A 25055-nucleotide genomic window follows, 5' to 3' on the forward strand; every position below is an offset into this window, starting at 1 on the left:
CCACCTTTATTTTGGACGCTGGGGGCAGGGAACAGGTCTTCGCAACGGACCGTCTCAAACCGGCCTATTTGGATCTGCAACGACCGGTCGAGGTTTCAGCACCGCGACGCAGAGGCCGACCTCCTAAGCGGCAGCTAACGCAGCCCGCAGACCTTGGGGACCGTCTCACCGGTTCTAGGGGGCGGTTGTGTAGCAACTCACTGCCCGGGCAAGCGAACCGGCTCAGCAGTCGGGTCGCATGGCGTCGGAGCGGCGAGGTCCAAGATGGCGGTGGGCCTTCGTCTTTCCCGAGCGACGGGGAGAACCCGTGCGTGGGAAAGACTTGATGACGTAGCACATACATCATTGCCGTTGGGATTGGGCGGGAACAGTCTCTCTTAAAAGGCCCGCGCAAGGCGGGAAAATAAACCAGTTCTGTTCTGAAACTCTACGACTAGCATCTTGTGTCATTCTGCGGTAGCAACCGCTACAAACTATCCCTTTAAGATCTTTTGCATCCCTTGGTTTCCTCTCAATTTCAAATGTATACTAAAGGATAAGAGAGCAGACATCATGAATGTTGTGCTACTATTTTATTTGATCCAAACATTTTTGCATGAAATTTGGCACCTCTAAGGTTGGCCTAATCATATTAAGCATCCCCACAAACTGGCAGTACTCTATGCAGTTGTAAAATAGATTTCATTTAATAAAAATACTGATGATAGTCAAGCATGTTTAATTTAGCTATATACAGTTCGCTTCCAGCAGAATTTAAATGTAGCTTTTACTGGTTTGATACAAAAGGTTTGTTGAAATTGTATCAATAAACCTCAAATTTAGAAGTCTTCCAGTCAATTCTGCCTAAAGAATTTGAAAATAAGTATTCTGAATTTCATTCAAAAAAAACTATCATTGATAATATACAAACATGAAATCTTTCCAAAGTAATCTCAGCAATTAAGTAACAATTTCAAAACAAATTACATATTGTTGCTGTTATAAGCTTATGCATAATGGAAAGTACACCTCAGAGGAAGACCATTCAGGGTTTTACAGGAATGATACAGATTAACTGACTGGTGTTTTCTTCCAACATGAGCCCTATATTTTTTGACTGTAAAGGCAGAAAAACTGCCTTGTATCACTTCATGTTCTCCAAAGAAATTGTCTTATAAAGTGATGTAATTTACAAACACCCTTTCGTTGCATCATTCAAAAAGCATAAGGATTATACAATCACTTCAGAAATGTTATTTTAAAAGCTGAGGATATCTCATCATCGTTTGACATTCTGTCACTGGTCAGCTGAATAAGAAATGCATTATTTTCAAGTTAACTAAGATGAGAAATCTACGACTGTGCATTTCTGGTTTGTATTTGCTCAATGCTGCAATAATAACATCTATTTTAAACCATAATGTCAGAACTTGTAATCAGAAGGTTTCATTAAATGTATGGTGTCAAACCATTTTCTTTGTTTCCACTATTAGACAGTTCTATTTAAAATATTAACAAAATAAATGGTCACCACAAGTTTAAAAAAAAAATTAATTGGAATCGGATTACGTATCACAAGATTTCTGGAAGTATTTGGTACATTCAATGTATGATGGAAGGTTTCCAACATCAAATCGGCCACATACATGATAGACATACACTGGTTTCCTGCAATACAAAAAACAAAAGTAGTAAAATGGCATAAAGTTTAAAAATAATTTAAAATAAACACTCTTACCTTGAGTAGACCCAAAGTAAAAAATTTCCAGGCGCATCTCTCTCTTCCAAGGGTGAATTCTATTGAAGATAAATATTTTAAAGAAATGTTTTTATATAAATTGCTGAAATTAACAATTCTTATATTTTGCCAAGAAATTATAAATTGGTAAATTAAATGAAAAGAAAGTTGGGTCATTTATATAGGTATAGATGTAATCAGCATATTTGATTCAAGCACATCATTTCAATATAGTCTTCCCCATTTACAGTGGCATGCAAAAGTTTGGGCACCCCTAGTTAAAATTTCTGTTACTGTGAATAGCTAAGCGAGTAAAAGATGACCTGATTTCCAAAAAGCATAACATTAAAGATGACACATTTCTTTAATATTTTAAGCAAGATTACTTCTTTATTTCCATCTTTTACAGTTTCAAAATAACAAAAAAGGAAAAGGGCCTGAAGCAAAAGTTTGGGAACCCTGCATGGTCAGTACTGAGTAACACCCCCTTTGGCAAGTATCACAGCTTGTAAACGCTTTCTGTAGCCAGCTAAGAATCTTTCAATTCTTGTTTGGGGGATTTTCACCCATTCTTCCTTGCAAAAGGCTTCTAGTTCTGTGAGATTCTTGGGCTGTCTTGCATGCACTGCTCTTGAGGTCTATCCACAGATTCTCGATGATGTTTAGGTCGGGGGACTGTGAGGGCCATGGCAAAACCTTCAGCTTGTGCCTCTTGAGGTAGTCCATTGTGGATTTTGAGGTGTGTTTAGGATTGTTATCCTTTTGTAGAAGCAATCCTCTCTTTTCATTTTCAGCTTTTTTACAGACGGTGTGATGTTTGCTTCCAGAATTTACTGGTATTTAATTGAATTCATTCTTCCCTCTACCAGTGAAATGTTCTCCGTGCCACTGGCTGCAACACAAGCCCAAAGCATGATCGATCCACCCCCGTGCTTAACAGTTGGAGAGGTGTTCTTTTCTTGAAGTTCTGCACCCTTTTTTCTCCAAACATAGCTTTGCTCATTGCGGCCAAAAAGTTCTATTTTAACTTCATCAGTCCATAGGACTTGTTTCCAAAATGCATCAGGCTTGTTTAGATGTTCCTTTGCAAACTTCTGACACTGAATTTTGTGGTGAGGACGCAAAAAAGGTTTTCTTCGGATGACTCTTCCATGAAGGTCATATTTGTGCAGGTGTCACTGCACAGTAGAACGGTGCACCACCACTCCAGAGTCTGCTAAATCTTCCTGAAGGTCCTTTGCAGTCAAATGGGAGTTTTGATTTGCCTTTCTAGCAATCCTACGAGCAGTTCTCTCAGAAAGTTTCCTTGGTCTTCCAGACCTCAACTTGACCTCCACCGTTCCTGTTAACTGCCATTTCTTAATTACATTACGAACTGAGGAAACGGCCACCTGAAAATGCTTTGCTATCTTCTTATAGCCTTCTGCTTTGTGGGCATCATTTATTTTAATTTTCAGAGTGCTAGGCAGCTGCTTAGAGGAGCCCATGGCTGCTGATTGTTGGGACAAGGTTTGAGGAGTCAGGGTATTTATAAAGCTTTGAAATTTGCATCACCTGGCCTTTCCTAACGATGACTGTGAACAAGCCATAGCCCTAACAAGCTAATGAAGGTCTGAGACCTTGGTAAAAGTTATCTGACAGCTCAAATCTCTTGGGGTGCCCAAACTTTTGCATGGTGCTCCTTTCCTTTTTTCACTCTAAAATTGTACAAAACAAAAATAATACACTAATCTTGCTTAAAATGTTGGAAAGAATGTTTCATCTTTAACTTTATGACTTTTGGAGATCAGTTCATCTTCTACTCACTTAACTATTCACAATAACAAATTTTTTTTTAAAAAATAGATTTAACTTAATCTTATTAATGCCAACACTTGCCTGTTTGTCTTGAAGAAATTTTGCAATTAATGGAACTGTATTTTTTGAGTATATGTAAAAGCATGGGCACTGGAAGACAGAAAATTGTCGATAAAGAACTCGGGTCAATATTCAACAAGACAAGTAGTATTGAATCTGCTAATTCTTAACTGAGAGAAATCAAAGATGAGAATGTTTATTTAGCTCTACAAGAATGCATTAGCATGAAGTGATGTTTTCAAAGTAACTTTTTCCAAAGAGGCTTTTTAAAGAAAAATTATACGTGGTCAAGAAATGTCAGGTCAAGAAAGAGAAAAATCTTACTGCTCTGCGAGATGTTGTTTCAGTGAAGCTGGGTTTTTCTTTAAATCCAGTGACTTGGAATTTTTCATTTATTTCCAATATGCCAAACTTTGCAGTTTCTGCTGAAAGAAGATATTATGTTAGTTTTCTCAAAGATCGGTTCAAGAAAGAAACCATCTTTGTAATAAATTTTTGAATTGACCTTCATCTTTGCATAGGTATGACAAAACCAAACTGCTTTCGCAGTTAATATTCTGAAGCTCATCAAATTTTGCAAGGATATCCGAAAGACTGAAGTCCTCGTAGAACAATGTATCCCTGAGAAAAATAAGTTGTCAAAGTGAAAGCCAGAACAATTTATTAAACATGTAGTGGGTTAAATTTATTGCAGTTTTTTTTGTCATCTCCAAGTTTAACTATTCCAAAATTCTACTCTTCTCCACCTTCTGTGAATTTCAGTTCAAGTTAAATTCTGAAGTCCATGTCCTGACATGGACCAAGTTCTGTTAGCAATGGCCTAAATTGGTTCTAGGTTCCCTTGAGGCTCCAAATGAAAGCTCTCATGCCTCCATGTAAAATCTTATCTGGCTCTATCTCCAATCTGCCCTTTTTTTTCCAACTCCACCCCCTCCAAACTTTTCTCTGACTCTGCTCTGAAACTCATGCTTCAAAATTCATTTGCTTAATCCTTCCTCTCTATTTCTGTCATTTCACCTCCCTCTCCATTTTTAAAACTTATCTTCGACTAAGCTTTTAGTGACATCCAATGCCCCCTTAAATAAATACTTCCACGCATATTGTTGAAATTTTCAAAACATGCTTCATTTTAATCATTTTTCAGAATGTGGTATCACTGACAGGGTCAGCATGTATTGCTCCTCCATAACTGCTCTTGAGAAAGTGGTGGTGAGCTACTATCTTGAACCATAGGCAATCCTCTAATTCCAGTCTATTTTTAGGTGGGGGGGGGGTGGGGGGGAATTCCAGAATTTAGATCAGGGACAATGACAGCCCACTGATATGTTTCCAAGGAGGGTTAGAACTAGCAAAGGAAAATGGACGGTAATGTGGTAATGAAGCAGAAAGGCAGATTATGATAGTAATGGATATCAGACTTTAAGTGATATTTGCATAGGTTAAGCAGACTCTGCCTGTGCTTTCTTGAGTTTAGAAATATGAGAGATTACCTTATTTAAAGATACATTAAAGGTTAAATTAGGAAGAAATAATACAATACAAAAACTGCAATTTGATGACTAACATTTTGTTTTTCAAATTGTTTATCACAGGGTACTACTGTTATTAGCTAATGCTACAGAATAATAGCAGCTACAGAATAATTGATTTTAAATATCAATATATTCTGTAAAAAGTTTATATGATAAATTAAAATCAATGTTAAACATTGCATATTTTAAGTGATTTACCTTGTTTTTAAACCTTTAATAGCCATTTAATGTATTCTTTATTATTGCTTACCCGCCTAGAACCAATATATGATCATTGATGTTAAATTGAGTAATGGCAAGCTGAAGACAAGCAATTGCACCCAAACGTTCCTATGAAGAGAACAAGCTTATTTTTAAAATAAGGCAAGATAACTTTTCCATAAATTTGTAAGATGTATGTACAATGTAACATTTTAATCACAATTTGTTCAATACTTATATGTTCATAAATGAAAATCCTGTAAAGATGGGGACACCCCTTTTATTTCTCTCCTTGGCACTTTGAGAAAAGGTTACTTGGATAATAGAGATTTGCAAAATTCCTTTTGTATTTAAAATTTACAGATATTCAATACGTGTGATGGACTGAACCCAAGACTTGTGTCAGATGTCAGCACTATTACTTTTGTTACAATGATAATCTCCAATCAAAAAATATAGTTAACAAGTTCATAACTACTGCATTTGCTAAGGTGGATACAGAGTCTATACTCCCCTGGTTTAAGTATCTAGAATCAGAGTCCTGTCTCAATATAAGGGGATGATGGGACAAGAGATGAAACTACTTTGAGGGTAGCAAGTCTTTGAAGGGCCCAGAAAACTTAGTTGCTGAACACTTAAGATTTTATCATTGTATAGAACTGGATATATTTTTAGATAACAAACAGAACTGGTTAGTGCAGAAAAGTGGCACTGAAGTAGAAAAGCAACCGTGATCTTATTGAATGGTGGACCAGGCACAAGGAGCTAAACTCTTATTTTATATGTATATATTTAGATATTGGTTGAAGTTCTAGCATTTAGAATCAGCTCAAAGACATCAGAAAGTTGTAACAGATCTACATGTATAAATTAGGTCACAATTAAAATTGATCCTTAGCTAAATTATTGATGTTCTATCCAAGCATTACCTGTATACTAACAGGGAAAAAAATGGGAAACAAATTAATAATTGCATTAACCAGGCATTAATAAATGCATTTATCACCATCATTGCTGATAAATACTTATTTTCTGAACGTATTTCTCACTTTTACGAAGGAATTAAAGAGAAACAATAATTAGTTTAAGCTTAATTGTATCCAGAAAAAGTGTTTGTAATTTCCATGGTGATCCAATGTTTTTGAAAGTCAGCAGTTCCAAATCATTGATTGAAAATCCTGGATATAGCAGAGAAGAATACCCACCTCATTGCTTCTTGTTCCATCATTTAGGACTTTAACTAGTTGGAACTCCTTTGCCCAATCTTCAAATTTTGCATAATAGAGATCGTTGGTCTGCAAAGATCATTAGCAAACAGTGATATAGTTAGAAGGATGATATTTTTGCATTATTCAATAGGTTATAAGAATCAAAAGAAACTTTTAATTAACCCCAATTATAAATGTAAAAATTGAAAATGATTCAATTTTCTAGCACATGATTTCTGCAGACTAAAAAAGATGAACTATACTGGGAATTAAAATGGTGAGTTTGCATTTGGAATAGTTGAACAAAGCACAAGAAAAAAATAGATCAATTACTTCCACGTAATCCCTTATATAATTAAAAATACAAAGTTACCATGAATAGCATCAATTTCCAATTCAGTGCCAAAAATCGTACAATGATAAAATTTTAAGCATTTACAAAAAATTCTCCTTATAAACTTTAGTACAACAATTTAGTACTGCTCTGTGTCATTGTACTTTTGGAAACAATTATTTTAGGCTGGTACCGCTAAATAATTAAGCTCCTGGGCTGGCATCACTGTTAATGTGGAAATCTTTGGTTTTACTTTTAAAAAGGCTCACATACCTTTTTCAAAAAAAAAAGTAGGCACCGATGGTCCATTTTCTATTCATTTTAAATAAGTGCAAAATTATTTCAGTAACAAGTCAAAAACCAATGAAAATTTCAGCCCAACTTTATTCTTGATCTATATCAATCTGAAATTTATAAAATAGGAAAGAGGTATATTTAATAATCTTGGATTTCAGGAGAATTAAAACTTAAACAGCACAGGAGGTAACCCTTTGGTCCATCATGCCTGTGTCAACACGGAGTTAATTTCTCCAACTCACTTTCAGGCCTGCATTTTTTTTCTGTTTCAGTTGTCTATCCATTTCTCTTTCAGAAGTTATTGAATTTGCTTCCAACACCCTTTCTGAAATTGTAACAATTCAGAACATAAATTCTATGTTGTCACATCTGATTTTACAGTTACCTTGTATCTATTTATAAAATGCAAAAAATTCTCCTCCGACATCTCGCCACCGTTATCACACTGCATGGAAATCATCCTGCTTCAGGTGACATTCCAGTTTCTTTTACAGTTACCTTATATCTAACTACCAAATCTGCTATTTATCACAGGTCTTCTTCATTTAGTTCATCAAAAATCTTCACAAAACTCCCCTTAACTTTCTCAGCGTGAACGAGAAAAATCCCATTTTTTCCACCCTTCCTTGATATCCTTTTTAAGGTCTGGCATCCAAAATGGAACTATATTCAGGTGAGGCCGAACTTGTGTTTAATATTTTGTATAAACCTTACTTTGTGTTCTATTCATATTATTTATCGAACCAAAGAACATTTTAGTGGTTCTTTTCAACAATCTACCACCTTCAAAGGCTTTGTATACACACAGGGTTCATGTTGCTACACCTCTCAAAATTGTTCCATTCTGTTTATATTGTCTCTTTTATTAACATGCATCAATTTACACTTTTCTGCAATAAATTTAATCTATCTACCAATATCAAGTCTCGTTCTACATCCATATGATGCATGTTATTATGTTCCTTGATGTTTACTACATTTCCAAGTTTTGTGTCATCTGCAAATGTTGAAGTTATGCCTTGTGTAGTCATAATTTTAGCTGGACTTTTGTAGTCCAAACAGATAAATTTTCTTCAGAAAAAAAATCAAAATGTAGACGTACAATAACATAAACTGCATCAATAGACTTAATCTTATTTATTGTTGTCATCCAATGACTGATGAGTGGCTGATCTCCTACTGGTAAAAGGGGTTTAGGGATGCCATGGAGATGCTTGAAATCTCCACTGTTATCGTTCTGTAGATCACGACTGAACCTTGTGCCATAGCCAGCGGCTAGAATAATGGCCTTCATAGTATCTGTGCAATATATCCTGCTGGAGAAATTAAAGCACAGTGGTTATGCGATGTCACCAATATTTTAAGCAATGTGCTTACTTGCTATAAAAGTTCGCGGATTTTTATTCTAAAAAGGCTTTTCCTATTTATCTTATGTATAAAATGCAAAAGATAATTCCTTAAATCCTCCTCCGGCATCTCGCCACCTTTATCACACTGCGCAGAAATCGTCCTGCTTCGGGTGACATTCTAGGACCACAGCTGGGAAGAGGTGTTTTTGTGCCAGCATCGCTGCCACATTCACAGCATGTCACTTTCACCAAATAGGCCAATCCAACTGGTAGGGTCACAGATTACCCAGAGCAAGATTTACTTCCCTAAAATACGTTAGTGATCTAGATGGGTTTATATCAAGGGTAGAGTACTGGTGACGTTCGCAGGGTATTGCCGAACTTGGTACAACGTCAATGAGTATGAAGAAATCCTGAAGTTAGGAGAATTTTAGCATAGCTGCTGGGCTACTACTGAGATTGATGGTATAATTGAAGCTGAAGGAGTGTTACAATTGTTAGTGTCAATAAGGACAGATGAGTTCTTATGATCAATGCTGCAGAGCCGAACTTTTTTTAATGCAAGTTCGCCCGCTGCTCTGGTGGGAACCGAACTCGTGTCTCCCGCAGGAAAGAGGCAGCAGCCTAGTCTGGGGCGAGATACGGGTTTGCATTGGGAGGAAGCAGCCACGACCAACAGGAAGACGTCGACTTAGAGCCGCCCGGTGGGTAAAGGAGGGGGGGGGGGGGGGGGGAGGAAGCCTGGAACCCAACAGCCCCGACACCGCTTTTACCTTCCACCGGCTGCTCGACGGCGGCCGTGGAGGCGCCAGACACCGGAAGCAGAAGAAGAAGCGGCGGCTTGGCGCGCAGGGGCTCATGGTCGGCCGGCTGCGTTGTCAAGGAGACGGCGCCCGTTAGTAACGGACGGGCGAGAGGAGAGGCGACAGTGGGTGTGGCCGGAGATGCCGGGGCACCGGCTCCGCAGCAGGGTCGGCTCCAGCATTACTGCAAGTTCGGGAGACAGACGGCTGGCTCCTGGGACTTGATCCCCCAGCTCCTGGGTTATTAACCTCAGTGTAACTCTACTCACCTCAGTGTGCTGGTTTCAGCAACGCTCTATCAGCCTCGGACTCCCTCACAGTATAACTACTAATTTCATCTCTAGCAGGCTTGCTCTGCCTGTCTCAAAGACAACTCTACACCCCCACCCCCTTTCCCTCAATGACAAACGTCTGACTTCAGCGACAGTCTGACAGCTACAGGGACAACCTCACCAGTATAATTATACCAATTTCACTGATGGTCTTGTGCAACTCCACTAATTTTTAATTACAGTTTCCTCACCTCAAAGGCAGCCTAACAACTTCACTACCAGCTGCAGAAACAGTCTGTCAAATTCGGTTAACAGTCCACCAACTTAAGTGGCAGTCTGCTAATCTTGGTGATAGACTACTCATTTCAGTATATCTACCAATCCTCTCTGTTTACATCTTCGTGGCATTCTACTAACCTTGGTATAATTCTACCAAACCAACAATATTCTAACTTCAATTGATCTCTACCAATCTTAGTGACAGTCTTCGTTTCTTAACCGTCAGCACCAACTCACCATTTTCAATAACACTTTACTTTCAACAGAATTCCACCAATCTTCAGTTTTACTAAAATCATTGACATTCTCCAGTAATGTTCTACTAACCTTAGCAATTCTCCTACAAATCTCAGTATTGCTCCGTCAGCTTCATTATACACCATCATTCTAAACAGAATTGTGCCAACTGCAGTAATACAACTAACCTCAGCAGAACTCCTCTGTCCTTATTGACACTAACAATTTTAACACTCCTTCAGCTTCAATTATACTATCAATCTCAGTAGTAACACAACAGCTAATTCTCCTAACTTCAGGATTTCTTCATCCTCATTGACATTGTACCAAGTTCAGCAATACTCTGCCAACGTCACCAGTACTTACCCTTGACTGAAATCTGTCAGTCACAGGAAAATGTTGCCAACCTCAACATCACTCTATCAATAGTACAATTTTAGTAACTGCTCCAATAATATTGGTGCTGTATCCAAGAACACCGTTTAGAAGGGCGTTATATCCTACATAATTTCAGCAATCAGGTTGAAAGGGCTTTGGCTGCTCTTAAAGTTAATGAGCACTGGGAATGAGCAAAGATGTTTCGTTTTATCTTCATATTAATACACTTATAATTTGTTATCTTCTGAGTGCTCCTTTTATACCATACTAATTAATCTATCCTGGTATATTGACTCTTAGTGTATGCATAACAAAGTAACTTTCATTGTCAAGTCTGAAGAAGATATCAATTGGAGAACCATTTCTTAAGAGCTTCAATGGTATGTATTTTTGTACAATGTGAGAAACAATATTTATGAACAACACTGGCATACTCTGAGTGAGCCAGATGGCTTCCTGTGTTGTAACAATTCTCGGATTTGGAGTGCAGTTTGATAAATTAGCTGGTTTATTCTGTTGATGATAGGATGTTTCTTTTTCTGTCAGTGAAAACCAAGTTTTTATATATGCTGATGTAGATTTAATTAGCTGACATAGTTTAACAAAATTTATTTTTACTGTAGATAGTCGTGTTTTCACATACAGAATTGGTAGTTTAATATGTGAAGATTTTTGAATTTATGGGATGCAATCATAGATGAGGAACATCTATTACAAGAAAGGGAATGCTGGAAGCACACAGCAGGTCAAGCAGTATCAACGAGGAGAGAAACAGAAATCAGAACTGGAAAAGTGTGAAAAAAAAAGCAAGTGTGTTAAGTTGCAGAGATGGGGAGGAGTGGAGAGAACATTGTCTGTGAGAGGATGCAAACCAAAGTAATCACACTAACAAGCCAAAGTTATCAAGGTAACAATTACTTTAAAAACTGGCAGTTGAGGATAGAGAAAAGAAACAAATTGACACAGGGAGGTACAGCCACATCTGTGAAATGAGAAAAAGAGTGGTTATCTGAAATTGTTTAATTCAATATTAATTATCAAGGTCTTCAATGGAAGATGAGATGCTATACCTCAAATTTACATTGGGCATTGTTGGAGCAATGTAGGAGGTTGAAGACAGAGAGGACAGAGCACGGGTGGAGTGGAGGATTAAAGTGACAGGCGACTGGAAGCTCTGGGTCATCCATGCAGACTATTATAATACAACTTTAAACATTTGCATTCAATTAATGTGAGACCAACTCAAATTGATCATAAAATCAAATTTAAAATCAGGTAATGTATCAAGAGCAGGACGGAGTCATCTGTGGCCTTTCAAAATCTTTCCTCCATTGTATAGGAAGTGTCATGAAGTAATTGCTGTTCATCTGAATGGGTGCAACCATAACTACGTGAAGAGATTTAACACCATCTAAAATAGAGTACCCCACTTTATCATTTCTGGTACGAAACTTGTTATTCATCATTCCCCCAACAAATGCATATTGAATACTGAATGATATTCACTACTGCCACTCACCCAAATATAGAGATACAGGAGACTGCAGATGCTGGAATCTGGAGCAACAAACAATCTCCTGGATGAACTCAGCAGGTCAAGCAGTATCTGTGGGAGGAAAGGAATTGATGCAGCGTTTTGACCTGAAATGGCAACAATTCCTTTCCTCCCACAACTGCTGCTTGACCTGCTGAGTTCCTCCAGCAGATTTCTTGTTGCTCATCCAGGTATGTTTTGATAGCATCTCCCAAATCTGCAAACGTAGCACCATGGACAAGAATGTAATGGTGTGGGAATGCTAGTCCATCCCTTCCCAGATCAACTCCAAATCACAAGCTATTCTGGCTGACACATGGCATTCCTTCATTACTGTTGGTCAATATCCTGAAATTCACTATCTTAGCCCACCATAGAAACTACATGCTCATAAGAACTGTAGTAATTCAAGAAAGAGTCTATTGCTTTCACAAAGCAGCTAGAGGTCAGGGTTAGGTAATAAAAATGCAGTACTGTTTTCATCTGGAACAATTATTTTGAAATGGATAGAAAAGTAAAGATATTTAAGGTCCCAGTGTATTTGTTGATATTATTCCATATTTTAATTAAGGATACCTATCTGCAATGCACTATGTAAGAGTTCCCTAACTTTTTTCACAATATGCCTTGAGAAATGGAAGAATTTTTATATCCCATCTGAAAATGGTTTAATTCCTTGTTAGGGAGTTGAAAGAAAAATGCTAAAACCATTAAATCTCTCTGCTTCAAGCATATCTCTTCCAACTCCATGTAATTATTTTTTAAAATATATAGGTATTTAATATTTCCTTAAATATCTGAAGAGGCAATTTAGGCCATTGAGTCTATGCTGGTTTACAGAGCAGTCCCATCAATCTCATTCCCCCACTTTTTTCCCTGTAACCTATTCTTTCACACACATGCCCATTAATACCCCCAGAATCTCCTATCAACTACCTATACCAAGGGTATTTTTCAGTAGCCAATTAATCAAAGAACCATCATGTCTTCAAGATATGGGGGGACCCCCATATGGCCACAGGAACAACAGGTACATAAAACCAGAAGTCACAATTGAACCTAGCTCGGAGTTGTAAGACTGCTGCACTTCCTGAAACACCACTACACCACCTTAAGTGTAATTTGTTTTTGTCCAGAAGTTTATGCTGGAACATCACTAATTTTCTCTATCTCTTTTCCTTTTGCTACATCAGACTCTTAAGTCCTAAGTTGACCTTGCGGCATTGGCCTTGTGGCTTTTCCTGGCTCTCTCCATAAATCAATATTTTTTGATGGTACAGAACAATTTTTTAACTTAAATGTTTCAAAATGTTCTGTTTGCTTGTCCAATGGATTTTATTAGTTTCTCATGACTTCAAAGTTGCATTGAATATGCACATTCCTCTTTTTCCAAGTCATACATGTAAAAAGGACAAGGAAGATATGTATTATATATACAATTTTGTATATATAGGCTCCAGCTTAAGTATTTCCATGTGTGATTTTTCACATCCTCTCTCATCTAAAAGGTCAAGTGAACTTGATCACAGACCTGCACTAATAATTTCTGAAAGCAGTCATCATGAAATGTATTAGGAGCCCACAGTGAATCAATCTTACCCATTGACATCCCCATCATCCCTTTATCTCACTGCCTTAACTGTTGCATATGGTTTACAAATGTCCCCATATCTGCTCCCACCCCATACCCTTCAACATGTTCCACCCTTGGACTTTTATCATTTGACATGCCCAAGAAATACCATCTGTAGAGTCTTTAGCAACAGAGCTGTATGTGGTGAGACAACAGGCAAGAGTGGACTATAACTAGATGAAGTGAAACTAGATGAGTGGCTTATATACCAGTTCAGCTTAAAGCAAAAACATATACAAGTTCTGTTTTAGAGACTAAGGTGAGAATATAAATGGGCAGTTTATAAGCAAAAGCAGATGAACTTCCACACAATGCGTGGGACATTGTCTAGACTGCACAAAAGTTCAGAGGAGATGTCTAGAAGCATGGAATGGGTAGGCAGATCAGGTTCATCCTTGCACATGGATTTAAGCAGACCCTAGAGCCAATCCTTCCCAGCATGAAAGTGATGACCAGCTCCATGTTAACACTTGTGGACCTATCATGGTGTAGTATTCAAAAGCATAAGTCATGTCCCACTTTGCAACTTAAACAGAAACCTATCAGTATGTAAGTACTGTACTGGTAGCTCTGATTTCTATCATCATGGCTTTGGATTCGATGCAGAGGCTTTGAGGATGTCGGGGTGCTCTAGCTGTGTGCCTTGCAGACATTTGCTAAGCTGGTTGCCCTATGGAGGACAAGTCAATTGACCATTCTCATTTCTGCCAATCTGGCAATGCCCTCTTAACTGCTCAACATGCAACTGAACCAAACTCTGCATAGCACAAGCCAGAAAGCAAAGTTGATGATTAGGTGGTAGTTTGCAAGAATAGAAGGGCCAAAGATGTTCTATTTTAATCTGAAGAGAATGTAATGATGGCAGAGTTGAAATGAAGGGTAACAGTACTAAGGGAGAGGTAACCATTTACAGTATCAGCTGGTATGAGGGCTAGGAAGGATAGTTGTTGGGATAGCAATTGAGTGGGAAGAGGGTCAAGATAGTAGGGGGTAGGTGTTGTGCTAAAAATGATTTTAGAAAGGCTATGAGGGGACATAGGTGAGAATCTATTGACAGTACTAATAGAGATACCTAGGGAAACCATGGGTAGAAGGGAAAATAGTGAATGGGGTGGGCAAGGATACAGCTAAATTGACAAAGAATTCTATAGGAACTCATTACATCTGTTGAAGGTAACAATGATAAGAGCAGAGCAAAATGATGTAAAAAAAAGACAGTGAATGGTGAGGAAAAGAAGCTGAAAGTTAGTTTTGTATTCAATGGGGGTGAGCAGTTTTGGCAGAAGAGAGTTGGATTTAGTGAAATCCAACCAGATATGCTGATGTTAAAGTTGTTATCTGCCACATAAATTCCACAATATTTGTACATAATTGATTAAACATGATGGTCACACTAGGAGAAGTGAAGGAAAAAACTATAAATAAACCTATCAATATTTTTAATTGGCAATAAGTAAACTTTTAAAATATTTATCCTTTTTTTCATAAAGGCCTGTTACAATCTACAGTAAATAGCAAAATAGTGGTTGAGGAAATGTATGGGCATTATGGACACACATTCATTTTAAGCAATGTGTTAATCCAGTGCACTAAAGTGGTACCTTTTCTTGCAGGAAGAAACTCGTAGAAAGAAGAACCGTGGCGAGCTGGATTCCTCTAAGTTAAAAGTGGGCAAGCAAAATAGTGAGGAAGCCAATTTGGAAGTGCTAATGAATGCAAGTGCTAACCTTGGAAAATATAATCTGAATGATCTGCAGGAATTACTTGCCACAGCCACCTGCAGCTGGCTTCAGCCCACTGAAGAATTTCAGTATCCAGTGGACTTCCCCACTGGATTGTCAAGCCAAATGAAAGACTTCAATTATTCCAATGCTATTATTCTTGCTCCAGTGGTACCAGATGCTCCATTTAATTATAAAGAATTCCAACAAATTCTGAGGGAATTAGTTTTGGGTATTTATGTTATGAATCAAGTTCCATCTATTTATATAGATGGCAACTTTGATCACAGTTCCTCGTGCCTTCTGTCACCTGCTTACCATGATACACTAACTGGGCAAATCTTGATAAATGTGGACTACACAATGAAAGCACTTTGGCATGGAGCCTACATGTCAAAGGAAAAAAGGATGCGCTTTTCAGAATACTGGCGCTCCAATGTCAATATAGGTTTTAATGGAACTTCCAAGACAAAGGAAGATATACTTTCCGAATTTCTTAAAGCAGGTAATGAACGTTTGCAGTTGTTGAATATAATATTTTGCCAAATACTGAAAAATGTGCAGCAGTAAATATGGAAAAATCTATTGCTCGGGATAATCTTTAAAGCATGCATACAATTGTGCAATTAATATTTTAGAAAATACAGAAACATTTTGGTTTACACATCTTTCATTTTTAGACAGACTGGAATTCAGATGAATGTGTGCCCTGGAAAATGGTTTTGAGGGGCATTAACTCTGAGTTCATAGCACATTTACCCAAAATAAAAATTCTCACTAAGGCAGATCACAAGAAAGTTAGTGTGGAAAACCACAGAGAGTGATTATGAAAAATTGGGGTTCACAACAGACAGAAAGTTGTGGACTCTCTTATCACAATAAAATATGAATATATCAAAATGCATTAATATATAGAGACATTAAATATTTTACACAGTGCATTAATAAATAAAACCTAGCATGCAATGTCAAATTTTACCACACACATCTGAATAAAACAACTACTGCAGGAAGATAATTCAGATGCATGAGTATTTTTTAATACGTATTTTACAATATACCTACATCACGGCAAATGGTGATAAGAAAAATATAGGCAATACTTATAGCCTCAAGCTCAAGTCTTGATCTTAGCTCCACCTTCCTGCTATTCCCTATTGCCCTTGATTCCCCTATAAACTAAAAATCTGTTTACGTCAGCCTAAATATATCCAGTGATTCAACCATTACAGTTCTTTGGCATAAACAATTCCAAAGATTCAACATCCTTTGAGAAAAGAAATTATTTTGCCCTCTAAATTTCCCCCACGTTGGAAACATCCTTTTGGTATCTACTTTTTCAGCCTCCCTCAGAATCTTACATTTTTCAATATGTAAGATTCAATCCTATCAACTCCAATGAGTAGAGGCCCACCTGCTCAAGCTTTCCTCTTGTCATCTCCTTTATCTTAGGAATCAAGCAGGTGAACCTTCTCTGAATCGCCTTCATTACAAATGTATCCCTTCTTAACAAGGAGATTGAAACTGTCTGCAGTACTCCAGTTGTGTTCTCACCAAAGATGTTGTAAGACTTCTCTGCTTTTATACTCAATTCCGTTAGCAATAAAGACTAACATTCCGCTTGCCTTCCTAATTACTTGATAACTTGCATGGTGACTTTGTGTTTCAGGTACAAGGAGCAGAATCTTTTTGTGGATCAGCATTCTATGGTCTCTCCCTAAACAGCATTCTGCTTTGTACCAACTACCAAAGTGGATAATTTCACACTTCCCTACATTGTAACACCACAGTTTTGCCCATTCACAAAAATCCATATCCCTTTGCAGACTCTGTCATCTTCAAATAATTTCCCTCCCATCTACCTTTGCATTTTCAGGTCATTTGTCTAAAACACAGTAGATATTAATGTATTGCAGTGGCTCAAGTCCCATAAGTCATTCTTCAATTTGCCCTCTTATTAACAAATCTGAATACATTTGATAAAACTGATGTTTTCATAGTCATTGAAAATACTTGACTCTGCAGTTCAGCTACTATTGTATGTTTAACTTTCTGTCCTATCAAATTAATGAATTTAATTTCACAAGTATTTGATGAACGATAAGAAGGATTACCTTTGGTCTCCTGTGCAAATTTAGCCATATGATCAGCTAAAAGTAGATGAAGTTGAGCAAACAACACTGAAGTAAATTGTAAATTGGTTTATTGTTGTCACATGTACCAAGGTACAGTGAAAAACTTTGTTTTGCACGCCATCCATACAGATCATTTAATTACAATAGTGCATTGAGGTAGTACATGGGAAAACAATAACAGAATGCAGAATAAAGTGTTAAAGTTACAGAGGACATGCAATGTAGGCAGACAATAAGGTGCAAGGCCATAACAAGGTAGATTGTGAGGTCAAGAGTCCATCTTATCATACTAGGGTACCATCCAAAAGTCTTATAACAGGAGGATAGAAGCTGTCCTTGAGCCTGGTAGTGGGTGCTTTCAGGCTTTTGTATCTCCTGCTTGATGGAAGGGGTGAGAAGAGAGAATGTCCAGGGTGGGTGGGGTCTTTGATTATGTCAGCTGCTTTACCGAGGCAGTGAGAAGTATAGATAGAGTCCATGGAGGGGAGGCTAGTTTCTGTGATGTGCTGGGCTGTGTCCACAACCCTCTGCAGTTTCTTGTTGTCACGGCAGAGCAATTGCCATACAAAGCCATGATGCATCAGGATAGGATGCTTTCTATGTTGCGTCGATAAAAATTGGTGAGGGTCAAAGGGGACATGCCAAATTTCTTTATCCTCCTAAGGAAGTAGAAGCACTGGTGAGGCTTTCTTGGCTGATGTTCACTCCTAGGAACTTGAAACTCTCACCCTCACAACCTTAGCACCATTGATATAGTCAGGAGCATGTACATCAGTTAGCATAACACTTTACAGCGCCAGCGACCCGGGTTCAATTCCGGCTGCTGTCTATAAGGAGTTTGTACATTCTGCCCGTGTCTGCGTGGGTTTCCTCCGGGTGCTTCGGTTTCCTCCCACATTCCAAAGATGTACAGGTTAGGAAGCTGTAGACATGCTATGTTGGCGCCAGAAGCGTGGTGACACTTGCGGGCTGCCCCCAGCACACTCTACACAAAAGATGTATTTCACTGTGTGTTTCGATGTACATGTGACTAATAAAGATATCCTATCAATGACCAACTCTGTTTTGCTGACTTTGAAGGAAAGGTTGTTGTCATGACACGATGTCACTAGGCTCTCTATCTCCTTCCTGTACTCCGACTCATTGTTATTTGAGATTTGGCCCACTCCGGTGGTATCATCTGCAAACTTCTAGATGGAGTTGGAGCAGAACCTGGCCACACAGTCATGAGTGTATAGGGAGTACAGTAGGGGGCTGAGGACACAGCCTTGTGAGGCACCAGTGTTGAGGATAATTGTGGCGGAGGTGTTGCTGCCTATCCTTACTGATTTCATTCTATTAGTCAGGAAGTCAAGGATCCAGTTGCAGAGGGAAGTGTTGAGTCCCAGGTCTAGGAGTCTAGAAGCCTCCAAGTTTCTATAATATGATGATCCTAACTGTTCATCATGTCTGTGGAGTGCAAGTCCACATTCAATTAAGAATTTGCTAACTGTCACAACATTTTAAGGGACATCGTTCTATTAATGGTGTTTTGATTGAAGTTGCCAGCTTTGTTTTGCATCTATAATGACTGTTGCCTTTACATACTGTATCCATGCCAGTGTACACTTCTGATGTTCCAGGCTTATCTCATTTCCTGATAGGCATTCGGGGTTGTTTCCATTTGTTAAATGCTATGATGATTGCTTGTGCTTTGGTAGAAAGAAATTAGCAGGAAAACCATCATCATTTCAAATAGATCATGAATAAACAAACCAGTCCCAATTTCAAGATTCACCATTGTGCAGTTGACAAAATATTCAGGCAGCAAACTCATCTTCCCTCCAGTCACCCTAGCAGAAGAAGAGAATATTTTACTGTTTTTATTTTGACAAACTGCTGAATCATTAGCAAAACAATAAGTGCTGAAACTATTGACAATAATGCTTTAGTTATTTTGTTTCATCTGCACAATTTGGTCCCAGTTCATCTCTTTCCAACTGTTCGTGGTCTGTGGTTTCAACCTCATGTTCCAGGCCTATCTTGTGAGAAATAGAGTCATACAGCACAGAAACAGGCCTTTTGGCTCATGCTAACCATCGAACCCTTTAGCTGCTGCTCCGGTAAAGCAGCTTTTAGATAGGTCTGTGCCCCTTGAACCCAGTTCCTCGTAGCCTGTACATCTATCTGCCCACAAGGAAGATGGAAGTTTCACATAGATATGTTAGAGGAGCAATTTTTAGCTTGCAACACAGTGGGAAAAGCTTTACTGTGAATCTATACAATATATTATGCTGCAATCATGATCAAATTAATAATATGTCTGACAATACCATGTAAATACCAGATGCAAAATAATTATAAAATGTTATGGAAACTATTAATTAAAATAAACCACAATATAAACAAGTGTAATATAGGTAGTTAAAAGATTTACTTCAACAAAATCTGGGACATTAAACAATACATATGGACTGAATAGCCTCTTTATGTACTGTAATTTCTAATAGATTCTATGTTCAAAAAACATAATACAAATTATTATTTCTAATTAAGAATTTATTCTTTGTAAAATAGGTCTTATAGATATTTCAACTGATCCTGACTTTGAAGGAATCTATAGTGCTGATATATGCGCTGATCCTACATATGATCCCAACAGCTGTGCCGAGGTGGAGTTATTTATGAAATATGTGAACAATGTTTTACTTCAAATCAATCCTTACATCACAAGTGTTAAGCAGCATCAAAATTTGTTCACATATGATGCAGCTTACATTCTTAGTAATGCAGTTAGACTTACAGAAGAAGAAATTGATCTAGTAAAATATCAGAGACTACAGCAGAGACTGACTCTTCACAGGAAGCTTGTTGAGAAGTATTTGACAAGGAAAGCAGAGATCCACAGAGACATCACCTACCTCAAGTTAATTGCCTTCCTTGTGCCATTTTTTATTGCACTGAAGGGGAAGGGGAAAATTCCAGATTTGAGCAGACTCCTACCTCCATTTTCTGGTAAAGGTTACCATTGACATCATGTTTGATAAATTTGAAAACTTTATAAATAACATTAGAAATGGGGGGGGGAGGGAGCATATAACTATCAGCACATATTTTTCAAAAGTAAATCATTAAATCATTAGAACATGTATTTTTAATATTTTCTGTCCATTTATTTCCCAAGATCATTTAAAAGACCAGCCTTAAAGGAACTTAATTAATACATTCAAATGATAATATTAATAGTTTTCCAGATTTTTGATATTAGTATTATTTGAAAATATTTTAATCCCTTTGTTCTACTTCAGCTCCTTCTAGTCATTTACCTCTTAGAAAATGGGACAGGCTGCCCAGGTCCCAGCCCAAAAGAAGTTGCAAGCAAGCAATCTAGCAAATGTCTCCATATGACTTTGCCTTCTGTTCTCTACCTTCTGCAGCAGAATAGCTGAGAACAAGAATGTGGACAAGTCATTGAGTCAAACAGGACAGAATAGGCCCTTCAGCCCACCAAATCCAGGCCAACCATCAAGCAGCATTTACACAAAGTCTAATCCTAATTAAATGAGAAAACTGAAGTTGTATTCCACTATTCTTACATTGCAATTCATATTCTAGCGTATCAGGCCAAAGTTATATCCCAGCTATATTAGTGAGTTCTTACCTTTACAACATTGATAATTCTCCTCATTCAAGTTTGGTCTAAATACATAACAAAGTTAAGAAGAAAGTTTTCAAACCTAATTAGATTTCTTCATTGGTTTTATTTTAGAAAGGCAGCCTGATGAGATTGCTTCTCAAACAATCTCTCATTAATATCATGAGTCAAAATTGACCCTCTTCTGTTTTTATTCACCAAAAATTCTGAAAGTGCTATTGGGCACGTTAAGCTTGTAAACCTCAAATTTGAATGGACCTTCCAAGGCAATCCTGCCCAAATTCCAGAGGGCGAGCAGCTTGTACCATCCACCATGGAGCCTTGACTGTCATGGAATCTCCATTTAGCCAATACACAGTTATCTGTGAAGGAGCATGTGTGCCTAAAACATAAATGTGGAGTCCATCATTGACAAGAAAGTATTTTAGGCCCCTCCAAAGTTGTATACACTGATCTCTATTTTCAATGGCTTGTTTGCTTAGGAAACAGTTTCTTTACACAGATGGACAGAAGCCACTCCCCAGAACCTCTATCACCACACCCACCACAACCAGCCTCAGGTAAATTTGCTAGACTTTCTGGAAGTGTGCTTGAGGCCATAATGACAAAACTGCACTCTTTCTAAATAAGGCATACTTATCAAAAATAAATTTTGCATCTCTTGGACTGAAAACAGTGCATAATGGCACAGATGTTTACCAGTTTTTACATTTCAGGTAACTTTCCATTTATCATGCAAATTTGAGTGAAGTCAGTGACATATGTGAATTTAACCTAGTAGCTCTGAGTAGGATATGTTACTGTGAAATTGAAGAAACTCTACTAAAGTGGTGACTGTGATGAATTAGAAGTTGCCATGTATCTGCACGGCACCAACATTTCAGGCATTAATAACCTCTTATGCTTCCGATTTGGCAGGCAGGAAGTAAACGCACAATTGTAACTGTGAATATGTTGCTCATATTAGATTGGTGTTTTCCGGTGGCATCAAGCATTTAGGCAGAAAAATTGTAAATGAATAATTGTTAGTTAAACTAGAATGCTGCACTTCTTGTCAGATCCATTCTGAGTTTAATGTGCCCCATTGCCATTTTTTATTCATTCACAAAATTTGGGCAAAGGCAAGCATCAACTGTGCATCCCTATTTGTCCCTGAGAAGAACTACCTTCCTAACACAGCAGTGCTACATAACCCTATTTCTAGACTCAAGTTCCTCAGTACTTTTGTCATAAGTCAGACCCCTAACATTGGCAGACTTTTAATTCAGGCATGTAACACTGCACCTGCTCCAGTGCGTGAATGTTTCTTTTTATTTTGGCAACCACAATTGAAAATAATCAAGGTACAATCTGACTAAATTCTGAGTATGTAATTTCCAAGAACTCAAAGCTTAGAAGTGAAATCGGACAACATTTTAAAAATTGGACAACAAGGGGTAATTTTCACATCAATAAATTAAATAATCTCAAATGAGAGAATGTATAATCTTAAAGATGATTTAATATTAATACGGGTATAGGTAATGTTAAAACACTGCATTAGGTTAAACTCTGGAAGTAAAATGAAACTTGTGAAAGGTATGTTAAGAACACATATCGGTCATCTTTTTGACTATGAGTGATTGAAATGTGGAATAAACTTTCTGACTGAATAGAGGAAAAAAGAATCCTGGAAACATTTAGAAAACAGCTAATTCCCATAATGGAGGTCATTTTAGAGTTTAACTGATTGAATTAAAATATTCAAAATCATTTTTCAACTGATAATTATTTGATCTTGCAAATTTTTTGATTAAGAACTGTTTGTAGTTTGATAGTTGCAGAATTAAGTAGTTTAAAACAATGAAGAGCTTTTTTACTTACAAAATTAATTGTCTTTAATTTCATTTAACAATATGAGGAAAATTTAATTTCAAAACAACAATGTGATATTTCAACATTATTCATAGGTTTTCTTCATAATCACCATTTGAATGATGTGTTTGAAGTGCTATCACCATTCATGATTTTTCCTTTATCACAGATGAAAAGTTAAAAACTGAACGTGAGTTTCCACCCCTTCTCCTGGGCCCAGACTTCAAATGTAGACATTTTCAGTACAAAACAAATGAATACTTCCATTTGCATGGTGGAATTGAATTTGACATAGGAACTCCTGCACTTGAGGATATGCCCAGTGCTATAAAGGTACTTGTCTGTAGCTATGGTGTCTTTTCTCTAAGTAAAGAAAATAGTTAGAAGCACGTGACTGGGAAAATAAGTGCACATATCAAATTTCCTGATACAGGTCCTTCCCAGCTTATGAACACCCAATTTATGTACAGTCTGTACATACAAACAAGCATTTGAGAGACCAGCGGGATGGATTTGCCAGCTGCTACAGGCTGTAGGCGACTGTACTTGACACTAGCTTGAATTTTGCCATACTGAACCCAAGAAGAATACATTCTAGTTAACACATTGATGTCCACTTCGCAAATCCTATTTGGTGACACGCCATCCCGGCCAGCAGTAGTGTCCTTTTTAAAACTACCAATAGCATTTGAAACCCTGTCTGCATTAAAATCTTTTGAAAGAATATTATTATTAGCCCAATATAGGCTTGGGCTAAATTTGTTAATATCAGCTTTATTATTAAGAATGGCAAAATGAGATTTAAAATACTTCTCTAGTCTATTGCTATGGGATAACTGACCTCTGCAGGCATCCACTGCTATGTCGGAACTCAGTTCTTGGCCGCATTTCTGACTTGCGAACTGTTTGGGTTAAGAACAATTCTCAGGAGCAGAACCCTGCTGTAACCGGGAGGACCTGTAGTTCAGTGGGTAAATGTATCATTTGGCTTGATACAATGCTACAGAAAATCTAGGCTTATTCCAGGTTCAAAATAGTGCCTTATGCTCACTTATCTGATCTCAGATGTTGAGCTGTGGGGTTTCTTGTTAGAGGAGAGGGTGAGGAAAGTTATCCCAATCCCAACTGAGATTCACTGGTCCTTGCTGAGTTTCTATATACTGTGATTATCAAGTGTTAATTCAAGTAATTTAGGGTGTATTGATCCTCGTAATCAAAATGCTTGCTGATTCTGTCTATGTAGATCTAGGAGGAACAACTAGAGATTTTTTGGTGTCAGGAGTAAAAAGTGGAAATTTCCTTTTTATATCAAATATTTAACCAGTACTTATAATGCTGCAAAATTTCCCAGAGAGATGTGTATTTTAATGCAACACAAATAAGGAAGTCCTTATGTATTACTATGAGAAACTATGGTGTTGTCTATCACACCATAAACCTCTTGCTTTGGAAGGCATGATGAGGCCAAAAGCCATAAAAATTGCCCCTTTTTCCACTGGTTCATTCCAGCTGGTGTCAAAATATGCCTTTCCAACTACGTCCCTTCTTCTTGGGCTTCAAAGGATCAAAAAACCCTCTGGGTAGCGTAAAATGAACCAGCCCAGTCTTGGTCATTGTCCACCAATTTGTTTTAGATTATGAATATTTAAACACCAGATTTCGTACCAATGAAGAACTGAGCTTGAGTGAAAGGCCAAAGAATTATTATTGAATCTATTTAAACATGTAACAATTTTCAAAAGCGACGGGGGAGGGCAAAATTAACAGCAGATAATTATGTATAGAAATGTGATTGATTTTTTGAGTTATGTTTCGAATACTGCAAATAAAACTTTAATATATATTGAATAATCATTGCTGATTTGTTACAGGTTGCCTTTGATGATATCTATTCCCAAGCTGTGCACTATTTGAAACATTTATTCAATCCTGACATGTTACTCAGAGGCCAATATACCATACCTATTATGCAGTTTAATGGGAAAAGGTAGGTGGGAAACTAACAAAAAAAGTTCTCATTTTATTGTAAAAACTGAAATGTACATACTATAGTGTTTACAAAGGTTAATAACTTTTATTC

General features: G+C 37.5%; 2 protein-coding genes across 4 annotated transcripts in view; one reads left to right on the forward strand and one right to left on the reverse strand.

The window, feature by feature from the left end:
* Window positions 1-575: 575 nt before the first annotated feature.
* Window positions 576-9329, reverse strand: zgc:136439 (uncharacterized protein LOC678627 homolog). Of its 3 annotated transcripts, none has more exons than XM_052017831.1 (9): window positions 9269-9329; window positions 8249-8462; window positions 6513-6602; window positions 5357-5436; window positions 4080-4195; window positions 3899-3996; window positions 3596-3664; window positions 1718-1776; window positions 576-1647 (listed from the first exon to the last, which is right to left on the reverse strand). In XM_052017831.1, exons 2-9 carry the CDS (start codon window positions 8438-8440, stop codon window positions 1545-1547), a joined length of 807 nt encoding a protein of 268 aa, XP_051873791.1. In that variant the 5' UTR covers window positions 8441-8462; window positions 9269-9329; the 3' UTR covers window positions 576-1544. The 3 variants fall into 3 exon arrangements, with proteins under 3 accessions (XP_051873791.1, XP_051873780.1, XP_051873801.1); XM_052017820.1 differs by having other exon boundaries at window positions 8249-8459; window positions 9269-9299; XM_052017841.1 differs by lacking the exon at window positions 9269-9329 and adding an exon at window positions 7389-7471 and having other exon boundaries at window positions 8249-8397.
* ankar (ankyrin and armadillo repeat containing) overlaps window positions 8932-25055 on the forward strand; it is a 65676-nt gene continuing 49552 nt past the window's right edge. The window contains exons 1-6 of the mRNA XM_052029995.1: window positions 8932-9199; window positions 10765-10844; window positions 15245-15857; window positions 20044-20481; window positions 23145-23308; window positions 24847-24962. Coding sequence (XP_051885955.1) covers window positions 10842-10844; window positions 15245-15857; window positions 20044-20481; window positions 23145-23308; window positions 24847-24962 — 1334 coding nt within the window. The 5' untranslated portion in view covers window positions 8932-9199; window positions 10765-10841. The remainder of the gene's footprint in view (window positions 9200-10764; window positions 10845-15244; window positions 15858-20043; window positions 20482-23144; window positions 23309-24846; window positions 24963-25055) is intronic.

The sequence above is a fragment of the Pristis pectinata genome, chromosome 1 (genome assembly GCF_009764475.1).
Source record: "Pristis pectinata isolate sPriPec2 chromosome 1, sPriPec2.1.pri, whole genome shotgun sequence".
NCBI lineage: Eukaryota > Metazoa > Chordata > Chondrichthyes > Rhinopristiformes > Pristidae > Pristis > Pristis pectinata.